At 55.1% G+C, this 11,563-nt stretch overlaps 1 protein-coding gene across 1 annotated transcript; it reads right to left on the reverse strand.

The window, feature by feature from the left end:
- Positions 1 to 9,464: 9,464 nt before the first annotated feature.
- HAND2 (heart and neural crest derivatives expressed 2) lies at positions 9,465 to 11,560 on the reverse strand. The gene is made up of 2 exons (XM_026048671.1): positions 11,018 to 11,560; positions 9,465 to 10,152 (listed from the first exon to the last, which is right to left on the reverse strand). Exons 1-2 carry the CDS (start codon positions 11,558 to 11,560, stop codon positions 10,054 to 10,056), a joined length of 642 nt encoding a protein of 213 aa, XP_025904456.1. The 3' UTR covers positions 9,465 to 10,053.
- Between the last annotated feature and the right edge of the window lie 3 nt (positions 11,561 to 11,563).

Below are 11,563 nucleotides of genomic sequence, written 5' to 3' on the forward strand. Positions count from 1 at the left end.
AAGAGAAGAGAAGAGAAGAGAAGAGAAGAGAAGAGAAGAGAAGAGAAGAGAAGAGAAGAGAAGAGAAGAGAAGAGAAGAGAAGAGAAGAGAAGAGGAGAAGCTCACTATAGGACAGGGAAATGCACATTTCCAGTAGTTCCTAACCCCGGTGGGAGCTAGCGGGAACTGTGAGGACTCCGCTGCGCCAGGAGATGCAGCACTTCCATATATCCTATATCTGCCCCCTGGGTCCCTCCGTGTATCCAACGTGCTCCTTAGGCAGCGCCTGCCCCGGCAGCGGCGGGTGCCTGTGGGGCAAGGAGCAGGGGAAGGAGGGGCACGAATAAACCTTTCTGCCCCAGGGGTTGGGCTCTTTTTAGGAAAGCTTCAGAAACTTGGCGAATACCCTCTTTGAGACTCTCCTGCAGATACCTCGGTGAAAACGCGTAATTTTGTACTGCCTTTTGTATTATTATTATTATTATTATTATTATTATTATTATTATTATTATTATTATTATTATTATTATTATTATTATTATTATTATTATTATTATTTTCTTAGACGTCTTTGAAGCCCTCCGGGGCCCCGTGCCACGAGGATGCTGCGCGGCGGCGGGCAGGGTGCCAGGGGAGCCGGGTTGGGTGCGTGGGTGTCCGTCTGTCTGTGTGTGCTGGCGGGGGGAGGTAAATTTAGGGGTAGTGGGCACCGAAACGCCCCAAGGCAGCGGCAGCCCGGGGCGCGAAGCGGTGATGGTGGCAACGGCAGCATCCGCCCCCTTAAAGATAGTAGTAATAGCAATAATACTAATAATAGTAATAATACTAATGATAGAAATAATAGTAGCAATAATAAATTTGCATGTAATAACAATATATTATTTTCTTTTATCGGGACGAGCGCATCTCACACTCAGAAATGGGTGGCAGGAAGGCGCAAGGCGGATGGGTGCCAGGCACAGGCAGCCCCCGGCATCGCCATAAGGTGCGCTATACATCGCGGGCATCCACAACGGGCTGTCCTCCCCCCGCCGGAGCACGTGCGCTGATAGAAAACGGGTCTCGGAGGCGAGGGGTCACGCAGAGCCACCCTCAGCGTTTAGCAAAAACAACAGAGCCATTAGAGAGCCAGGGAGCCCGTCCGCGCACGATTACATATTGCACCTATAGGAAGCCCCCGCCTAGGCAGATCCGCGCAGCCCCCTCGACCTAATGAAAATTAGGCCGTAAATGTGCGCGCAGGTGGCGCGGGGCGCGCAGGGGACACCCCCTGGAGCCGGGGGCTGCTCGGACCTTCGGCGTGGAAACGCGCACGAAGAGGGAGCGTTTGCTCCCTGAGCTACGTTTTTTTTTATCCGTATGCCCGAAAACTGGAAATCATTACATACTTTCAAGGTTTTCTTTCGAAACTGTGGCCGAAGTAAACTCTGATTCAGGTGTAAATAATTACCAAAGTCATGAAAGCGGCGACTGCTACATGTGGTTTATTCATAGCCTCTCCCCACTCCTATTTTTTTTCACCAGTCGTTTGATCATTTTAATCCCAAGCTGTTCGCCAAATTCACATATTTGTAATTTACTAAGCTTTATCGTCTCTGGTGGGACAGGTATGTTGTCCATCAGCTTGCAGGCAGCCGCCCTGCCTGGCGCACGCTATATATATATATATATGTGTGTGTATGTGTGTGTGCGCGCGTATATGTATGTGTGTATATATATATATATTATATATAATGCAAATAGCGGGCCGTTATTAGGGGAAGAGAGGAGGGGGAGGCTTTCTATCTCAGACTGATGAAATTGGAACAGAATAAATGAGGTTTGCCTCTCATAAACGCTAACAGACCCGTTCGGTTTTCGACTCCGGAGAGGCGAGTTACTGACTAAAAGGAATTCTCTAAACACAATGGCCCAAGCCCAACTGAAAGCATTTCTCGGGGCAAGCAGGATTTGGCCCGAAAGTACAAAAATAAAAGTAGCCATTAAGCGAAAGCCTTAGGGAACAGGAGAAATGTGGATATACAATATACATCATATAAACAAAAGCCCAGGATTGATTTCAGCCACTTTTGCTTTAGCTTGGGTCTACTTTTTTTTTTCCCCCTATGTTGCAATTTCAATGCATTCATCTCCTCAAAAAGCCGCACTGGGGAAAAAAAAAAAAGAAGGAAAAAAAAAAAAAAAGAAAAAAAAAGAGCAAGGAAAAGAATTCCTGTGTGTCCTCTTTGAAAATGTCTTTGCCTAGTAAGACACCACTAGAACATGTTCTGCTGTTGTAAAAGTGTTTTTATCACGCTGTAAATTACCGCCACTCTGACAGGGCAGCCGGAAATGTAAATCACACCGTGGAGCTAAAGTTATGAAAAAGTTTGTTACGTTTCTGCACCCAGGGAAGAGCAGGAGGCTGCTGCCTTGTGGGGGGGGGTGAGGGGTGGGAGGCTTGTTTACTATTTTCCTGCTCCACCAAACCGTTGGCTCCACGGCGCCTGGGACTTTGATGGGAAGGAGCGGACACTGTGCAGAGTCCCTGCCTGTGACACCCAGGCCACCGCCACTTGGGAGGTCCTCTGGCCTAGTGCGACCGCAGCTAACTGCTCCCAACAGGAGGCCCTGCGCGCCGGGCAGGGTCACAATCACACTTCTGCTGAAGGCAAGGGACTTCTTTCTTTTTTATTCTTTCTTTTCTTTTTCTTTTCTTTTTTTTTTCTAAAAAAAAAAAAAAAAAAAAAAAGGAAAAGAGAGAGAGAGAAACAGAGAGAGAGAGAGAAATGAAATCAAATTAAAAAATAATAAAAAAAACAGTAAAAAGATGTTTTGTCTGCTGTAAAGATGGCCAGAAAGGGATGCNGCGACCGCAGCTAACTGCTCCCAACAGGAGGCCCTGCGCGCCGGGCAGGGTCACAATCACACTTCTGCTGAAGGCAAGGGACTTCTTTCTTTTTTTTTCTTTCTTTTCTTTTTCTTTTTTTTTTTTTTTTTAAAAAAAAAAAAAAAAAAAAAAGGAAAAGAGAGAGAGAGAAACACAGGGAGAAGAGGGGGCTGGGCGAGTTAAAGCTTTTCTGTTTATCTGGGAAAGTAGCCCTAAAAGCGGGAATAGCGGGAATCTTTCACCGTGACCGAGGCTGCCTCCCTGCAGTGCGAAGGGAGGGAGGAGGTGGCCATGCGCTGTCCCCAGGCTGAGGGGCTCCTGCCCAAAAGCCTGCGAGGAGCAGGGACCTCTCCCTGTCCTACACACCCGCTGGAGGGTTTCGGAGCTGCGCTGCAGGCGTGAACTCTGCCCGTGCCAAGTGGAATGAAAACGCTGGCAAAACTGCCTAGTTTTTTTAAGGTGGAGGAAAGAGGGGCAACAGACGACAAGACCTTAAACGTCAAATACTGCCGACGAGGGGCAGAGAAGCCACCTCAGCGGAGCAATATTTTCTAGGGGGGCAGATAGGAGGGTTACTGCCAGTCTGCTGCGGGAATGGGGCCGCAGGGATTCGCAGCCCGCAACCCGCTCCTGACCCCGCTCCCCTTGCGGCGGCTGCAGAGCCGGGAAGCGCCGGGGAGGAGGGAGCCCGCGAGCCGGGCCGGACCCGCCGCCCCCGCCGAGCCGCGCCGGGCCGGGCCGGACCCCCCGCACCCTCCCACCCAGCCCGGCCCGGCCCGGCCCGCAGCGGCCACCGCGAGGTCCCCCCCTCCCGACTCCCGCTCTCCCCTCTGTGCAATCCCCGGCCTGAGAGCCCCAACACGGGCGGCCCCACAGGGGAGTCCCGAGCACCCGGGCTCTGCCCTCCCCGGACCGGACCGGGGTGCGGGTCCCCCCTCCCCCGGCCGCCGCCGCCCCCACTTACCTGCGCGCGGCTCCGCGGCAGGGAGCAGACGAGGGGGACACCGGGGCACCCCGGGGAGAGGAAGGCCCAGGAGCCCCCCAGCACCCCACAGGGGTCCGGCGAAGGGACGAGAAAGGATGGGGGGAGAAAAAAACTTTTCCTTTCCCCCCCTTCCTCCTCCCGCTTGAGCTGAAGTGACCCGCAGTATCTGGAGAAGGTTTTTGAAGACGCTCGGGAGGGAGGGAGCGAGTTTTCTGCCGGGAAACCCAATCTGCCGCACAGTAGCGGCCGCGTCTGGGATCTGTCACCGCTGACAGCACCACGGGGCACAGACAGGATCTTCCGCGCTGCGCTACAACTCCCCGAAACACCCCGAGCGCTCCCCGCCGCCTGCACCGCGCTCCCCCGCCGGGAGGGGCAAAGCGGCCGCGCAGCCGGAGCCGTCGAGGGGGCGGCAGGGGGAGCCCCCCGCCCCCCAACCGGCCGCCCCCCCCTCAGCATCGCCGCGCCGAGGAGGAGGAGGAGGGTGAGAGGCGCTGTCACCTTCTGCCGGGGCCGCGGCCGTAAACGTGAGAGCGAGAGCGCCCGGAGTGACTTTAATGAATAATTTCGGAGACAGTTATGGCTTTGGGTAATTACTGCACGGCTCTATGAAAACCAGACTGCGGAGAGAGGCCGTCGAGCCGGGCCGGGCGCCACCGCTCGGCCCCGGCCGCGCTGCGAGACCGGCCCCGACCCCCGGCCCGGCGCTCGGTAAAGCGGCCGCGCCTCAGCTATGCCTGGGGCTGCAGCTTTATGTTATTATTATTTTATTTTGTAACGTCTTCTGCCTCCTGTATTTTCTGGCAGAACATTTCATTGTCTCTCAGGCCCGTTTTAGAAATCTTCTAGGGGCTTGCACACGCTTTGAGCTTTTTAAAAAGTTCATTATACCCAGCTGCCTTAGCCCGTAGCCACATATGGCATGCAAATAGAGACCCCTATAGGAGAATCGTCCTCTCTATTATCCCCACATGTTTGTTACATATACGTGGTCGGAGGGTGGAAAAAAAAACGCTCTAGTGCTATACACTAAAATAAAAATTTCCCTTTATTTTTATTTTTCTCCCGAATACTTGAGACAACACTGGGCTTGTTTCCCCTCGGAGCAGCGCTCATGATGAGCAAAGAACCGTTTGGGAAGGCGGGCGCGGGGATCTCCATTGTGTGGCCGAGACGTGGCTGCCTCTTCCCAAATCCCGCCTTGAGAAGCAGCGGATCCCAGTGCGGCGCCGGCCTCATGTGGCTCCCTAAGGAGACGGGCCTGGGCCGGGGGAGCTGCTCCCAAGGCTGCGGATGGGATTTACTGGGAAGTTGGACTAGGGCTGCTGGCGTGTTCATTTTCTTTCTTTTCTTTCTTTTTTTCTTCTTCTTCTTTTTATTTTTAATTTTAATTCTACTTTTTTTTTCTTAACCCTCTTCTCTCTCTTTCCTCTCCCCCTTTCTCCCAGGCCCCCAGGATTGGTGGACGTGGTGGGGAGCCAAGCGCATAGCATCTCGTTTTTTACTTACTTAGAAAGGAAATGTTTCCTTTCCTTTCGAGATTACAGATAGACACACACTGGAGCGTTGCGATATCTTAGGGGATTTGTTTTATTTTATTTTTGCTGCAACAAAGAAGTGGAAGCTCTTTTTTTTTTTTTTTTTTTTTTTTTTTTTTTTTTTTTTACGGTCACACAGCACTTTAAAAAAAAAATTCTCCTGGCAAGAGTATTTTACTTGGAGAACCTAATCCTTCAGACAAATACTCCAACATTATCTCTTCTCTCTGGAGACAAGATCAACCGCTTTCTCATCCGCACTGCCCCCCTCCCCTTCCTGGTAGCAGCACTGACTGCAGTGTACAGCTGGACAAGTGTCAGCCGGCCAAGACTTTGCGAGCAGGCGGCAGAGGCTCAAGTTTATTTATTGAATTAGAATTTTTTTAATCTCCTCGGAAAAAAAAAAAGGCAAAATGCTGTGAAAGGTACCGAATTATGAAGTGAAAATATATAGAAAATAATCATCTCGAGCACGGCCCGGAGCTGTGCTGCGGTGGGCTCGTACGCGGCGCGCTTGCTCCGGGTCGGGGCTGCTGCTCGGGCTTTACTAGCAGGTGCAGAGCGGCCCCTGGGCTGCCCATGGGGCCGGCGACCGCCTCGCTTGGCCAAATGGCCAAGGTGGGACCCTGCTCGCCCTGCTCTTCATGTAGCCAGAGGGAGTCCGGACCCGGGAGAAGCAGCGCCCAAACGACCCAGCGATGGGCGGCGGAGGCCGAGGCTGCGGGGGCGGGAGAGGCCGCGGTGCAGGAGGCCGGGGGAGCCGGGCCGGCCCCGCAGAGCGGCGCGGGGATCGCACCCGGGCGGCGGGCGCGATGGCTCCGAGCCGTCGCATCTGACGTCAACGTGTCTCTAGCTGCAAGATAGAGGGAGCGGAGCCGGGGGAGGGAGCGCCCTAATCACTCCCACATGTCCCTAATAGCAGATATGGAGACTTATATAGTGTCTGGGAATAAATTTGTAATCAATGCTCTACAATCGGATCATCAAAGGAGCGGCGTTGAGAGGGGAAAAGAGATGGGGGCAGAGGGAGAGCGGGAAACGCAGCGAGGGGACGAGGGACATCGCAGAGGGCCCCGCTTGGCCGGAATTTATTGAATATATAATTCAGATAACAGCGCCGCTTTAATCTCCCTCGCACGGGCCACGCTGCTGGGGCTCAGCAGTAATTGACCAATTAGAAGTGGAAAAGACTGAAGCCCATGCACAGGGACAGGGATTTAACGGCCAAAGGAAAAAAAAAAAAGTCCACAGCTCCAAATTAAAAATATATAAACCATTGATAAGCCCCTTGTTACAGCAGAGGGGATTACGCACGCGGGAGAATGGAATGGGCCTCCTTTCCATCTCTACATGCACGTTTCTGCTGAGTGTATTTGTGAGGCGCTGGAAGAGCACGTGTGAAAAAGAAAGGAAAAAAAAAAAGATTAAGGTTGGGTTTCAGAGCCCAAAGGAGAATATTTCACCAAGGAGGGGGTTTAGTAACCCTCTTTCCCCCGGCTCCCACCTTTCAGGATCACACTGAGCCGATGTTGATGTCCCCGCAGCTCCCTGCTGTTGATGTCCCCGCAGCTCCCCGCGGATGTAGAGGCGCCTGCTACGGAGTGTCGGCGGACCGAGAGGTCCCCTAGGCGTCCCTGACAAGGCCATCAAATCAGACCCAATTATCACAATAATCCCTCCACGCAGCCAAGAGTTCCTGGGAGTGAGCGGGTAAAAATAAAAAATAATTTAAGAATTAAAAAATCCTATTTCACCTTATCTCGCCGGGCCTCAGGAATGCAGCACCCCCGCACGCCGGGCTCGTAAAACAGCCTCGGCGAGGCGCAGAGACGGGGGGGGTCCCGACTCTCCCGAGCAAAGCCGCCCTGCCCGCGCCCGCGGGGCCTCCCGCGCCTCCCCGCGGAGGTGTCCGGGCCTTGGCCTTCACCTCCGCCAGCGCCAAAAGCGTGAGGAGACCGAGAACAGAACAAAACAACAGCAGCAGCAAACCCCGCTGCTTTCTGCCTCTTTTGGGAGGCCGAAGCCACCCTCGGGGGTGCCCGGCCCTGCTCCACGCAGCTTGCTGTGCATGGTCAGGGAAAAGGTGTGCAACCCGAGAGAGTTACGCTGTTGTTTTTCTTCTACGGGGAGAAAGGAGAAGAAAAAATCGTTACTAAGATATATAGATATATAGATATATAGATATATAGATATATAGATATATAGATATATAGATATATAGATATATAGATATATAGATATATAGATATATAGATATATAGATAAAGATACATGTATTTCTTCTGAGACTAACTCACATTCTCGCCGCCACGAATCGGTGCGACGGGCTCAGGTTGCAGGGGAATAGGGGTGCTGAGCCCCTTTACGAGGAGGCAGCACGAGGCAGCTGCACCTCTGGGACACCCTGAACCCCCCACCGGGCCACAACGGGACAAATGCGAGCGCCCCGGGGAGCGGCCGCGCGAGGGCCGCGCCGTCGGGGCGCCGGCGGCCGCGCCGGGGCTGCGCGCGGCCCCGTTATCAGCCCCTCGGCTCCGCTCGCGGGGATCTGGGGCAGGGCCCTGACATCGCCATCTACCATCAATTCACCTTCCACCGCCCGGCTTCCCCATTTAGCTTTTAACGTCAAAACGCACATTTTTGTTGGCTCCGGCCTGTCTAGGGCTCTTGTGATTTAGCTCTGGGAATGACCACTCCACAGAGAACGGCAACGTCCTCATTACCCGGCAATTAAAAGAGATCCTTCCTAGTGGATCCGAAGAGGCAACCGGGCCGCGGAAACGCTCCGGAAAAGGGAGAATTACCGACGGCAAAGGGGTCCCGGCGGGAGTGGCCGAACCGCTGCGCACCCATCTCGTTCGCATGCGAAACGTGGCGGTGTTGGACGGGGGGGACACAAAGCGCTCCGGTCCATGAGCAGGGCTTTCTAAGAGGCAGGGAAAAGAGAAGAGCGCGACGACATCCTTCCCTCGAGAAGACCCTGGAGGCGCAGGGCGGGCCAGGCCCGACGCCACTGCAGAGGGGCGCGTCGCTTCGCGCTGCCGTTCCCCGTCCGGGCGGTGGTTGCGCTTCTACCTGCGCTCACCGTCGGGTCCCCTCGGCGGCCACGTCCTTCGGCGGCGGCGCAGGAGGCGGCCGGGGGCCCTGGACCTGCAGAGAGAGCCAGCGGGTGTGAGCGCAGCGCGCCGAACAGCGAGCTTCAAGGAGGCCCGAGGCCGCGGAAGTCTCAACCCGATCCTAGAGGAAAGGTAGAAAATCCCGTGCTCAGTCATTAATAGCCGGCTGCACTGGAGGTTTTCTAAGATAAAAAAAAATTTAGCTTTTTATTTTTACTTTGTTTTTCCGAGGGCGGTTTTGCCCATCCCGGCGCTGGCGGGTGCTGAAGCCAGTGCGGGAACACCGGGAGCGAAGGAGACCCCGTCGAGGTGCTGGCAAAGCAGCGGGGACTCCACTGGATGAGGAGGATGGGACTAATATCTGTTATAATATTATATCGGAAAACAGATTGGGTGCATCAGAAAGAGTCGGGGCACAAGCGGCTGCTAGGAGAAAGAAAAAAAAAAAAAAAAAAAGGAAAAAAATTAAAGTGCTCTCTGCGGCGGACCAGAAACGTGCAGCCCAGGAGAGTTTGGGACACTACGAAGTTAATATTAAGTTCCCCGTAGCTCATTGTAAATCTTCCTCCCCCCTTCCCTCGCCAAATCCCCGGCCTTGTTCGCCGTCTCTGCCCTGACGTGAAATTACCTGTTGCATAATCAGTGCGAGCGCAGCCCCGGAGCCTGGCGGGGCGCGCGGACCCCCCGGGCGCGGCTCCCGCGCAGCCCCGCGCAGCGACCGGCAGCGCCGGGGCGGCCGCTCCCCGCTCCGCGCCCGCGGCGCCGCCAGGGCCCCCTCGGGTCTCCTCTCGCTCGGCCACTTGCTTAAAAATAAACTTAGGAGCCATCTTTATAATTTAGTTTACTTCCGAATATTTTAAATATTATGAAAAAAAAAGCCATAAACAACGCTGTTATTCAAAACATTTTGAGGTATAAAACATAAAAAGATTTGGGTTTTCTTTTTTTTTTTTTCTTTTTCTCCTTTTTTATGTAAAAAACACACACAGTGGTTTATTGAGTACTTACAACGTTTACACCTTCAATATTAATTAGATTCCACTTTTCCCCTTACGGACAGAAGTGCACATAACCAATAACTGCTGAAAACATCTTCAAATACTGAACGACCACAACAAAATTACAACACTAAATACCGAGTCAACCGAAACATTGGTGCAACTGCTTCTGTTGAAATATAACTTTATAATCCCATGAATATTTATATCCAAAAGGCCAGATATTAAAGATACACTTCACATACACACTAATGCCAGGGAGGGATTTCTTTTCCTTTTCTATGGTTCCTTTTTTTTTTTTTTTCCCCGTGTGTTTTATACAGAGCAAATAACATTCACGAAACTGTTAGAGACGACATTACCCCTTACCAAGCTGGAGTTTCCTCTTCATATTCAAATATGGAATGCTTTTTTTTTTTTTTTCCCTCTCCTTCAAATATCCACATTTTGGGGTGGGGTGGGGGGGGAGAAATTGCACATAAATAAACCGGACGATTCCAAATAGAAGGAGTCCTCAGCGCAGAGTCGCTGCCGCGGCCCGGGACGGCTCCCGCAGTCCTGCCGCGCTCACTGCTTGAGCTCCAGAGCCCACACATGCTGCGGCCAGCCAGTCCTCCCTTTGGTTTTCTTATCGTTGCTGCTAACTGTGCTTTTCAAGATTTCATTCTGGGGGGTGCGGAGGGACAGAGAGAGAGAGGGAAGAAAAAGAAAAACAAGATGAGCGAAGAAGAAAATAAGCAGGGTTAGAGATATTTCCCTGCTGTCTAGGACGCCTCTCCGCAGGGCCCAGGGGGAACCCGACGGGAAGCTGCGGCCGGTGGAGAGCCCTCACCCTGCCGGGACAGAGCTGCCGGCGCAGGAATAAGGAGCGAGTCGCGCTCGGCCCCTCGCAGCAAGTTTTGCCTCCGCGGCCGGTCGAGGGCCCAGGGCCGGAGCAGCCCCGACCCGCGGCTCGAGCGGCGCCGAGGCCGGGACAGGCGCCCGCGGCGCCGTTTGCGCGAAACCTTCGCCCCAGAGCCGCGGGTGCGGAGCCCGGAGCGTTTTAAGCCAGGTCCGCAGCAAAGGTCCAGATCGCGGAGCCTGCGGGCTGCACGGCTCGAGCACGGCCCGTAAGGCCTACGCGACACGGGCTTGCGATGTCCCGCAAAGCGGCCCCCCCTGCCCCCGGTAAAGATCGCTCGACAAAAAAGTATTTAGAGCAATAACGAGGCGGGAAAGGCGCGCTCCGCGCGCGGTTTATTTTGCCGGCGCTCTCCAAAGCGGGGCCGCTTTGAGCTTCCAGCCCGCGCGCATCCCTCCTTTCCCCTCGGGCAGAGCTGGGCGCTGCCGGCAGACTGCGGGTCCTCGGGATGCGGGACATCGCGGATCGCAGCCAGCCCGAGCCCGGGGAAGGGACCCCCCGTGACCCCCAGGAGCCGCCGGGCTCCCCCCGCCTGTCCCGCCGGCAGCAGCCCCGGGCGCGGGTGTCCCCGGCCTCCCCGCGCGGCCCCAGCCCCCGCGGCCCCGTCCCGTCCCGCGGCCGAGCACTGACCAGCTCTTTCTTCCTCTTCTCCTCCTTCACGTCTGTCTTCTTGATCTCAGCCTTGAAGGCCTCCGCCTCCCCGTTCTGGTCGTCCTTGGCGAGCAGGTCCATGAGGTAGGCGATGTAGCTGGTGGCCAGGCGGAGGGTCTTGATCTTGGAGAGCTTCGTGTCGGCCGGCACGTTGGGGATGCACTCGCGCAGCTCCGCGAAGGCGCTGTTGATGCTCTGAGTCCTGCGCCGCTCCTTGCGGTTCGCCGTGCCCCGCCGCTTCACGGGCCGCGGCCCCCCGAGCGCGGGCGGCCCGGCGCCGGGCGGCACCCCCGCGTAGTGCGAGTGCTCCATGCCCGGCGCCCCGCTGCCGTACTCGGGGCTGTAGGACAGAGCCATGCTGTAGTCGGGGGGGGACATCTCCGGGTGGCTGCTGAGGAGCCAGCCGTGGAAGTAGGGGTTCTCCTCGTGGCCGCAGCGGCTGGCGGCGGCGGCGGCGGCGGCGAAGGGGTAGCCCTCATGATGCACCACCGGGTGGTGGGCGAAGCCGCCCACCAGACTCATGCC

Source organism: Nothoprocta perdicaria, unplaced genomic scaffold, assembly GCF_003342845.1.
Source record: "Nothoprocta perdicaria isolate Ctin4 unplaced genomic scaffold, notPer1 scaffold_56, whole genome shotgun sequence".
NCBI classification, from domain to species: Eukaryota; Metazoa; Chordata; class Aves; order Tinamiformes; family Tinamidae; genus Nothoprocta; species Nothoprocta perdicaria.

What these genes read in the sequence shown, in the direction of transcription:
- HAND2 (XM_026048671.1), bottom strand. Translation starts at nt 11,560, where the DNA reads ATGAGTCTGGTGGGCGGCTTCGCCCACCACCCGGTGGTGCATCATGAG. An exon ending in AGAAGAGGAAGAAAGAGCTG is followed by an intron (nt 10,153 to 11,017) that starts GTCAGTGCTCGG and finishes CGCACCCCCCAG; the next exon opens with AATGAAATCTTGAAAAGCAC.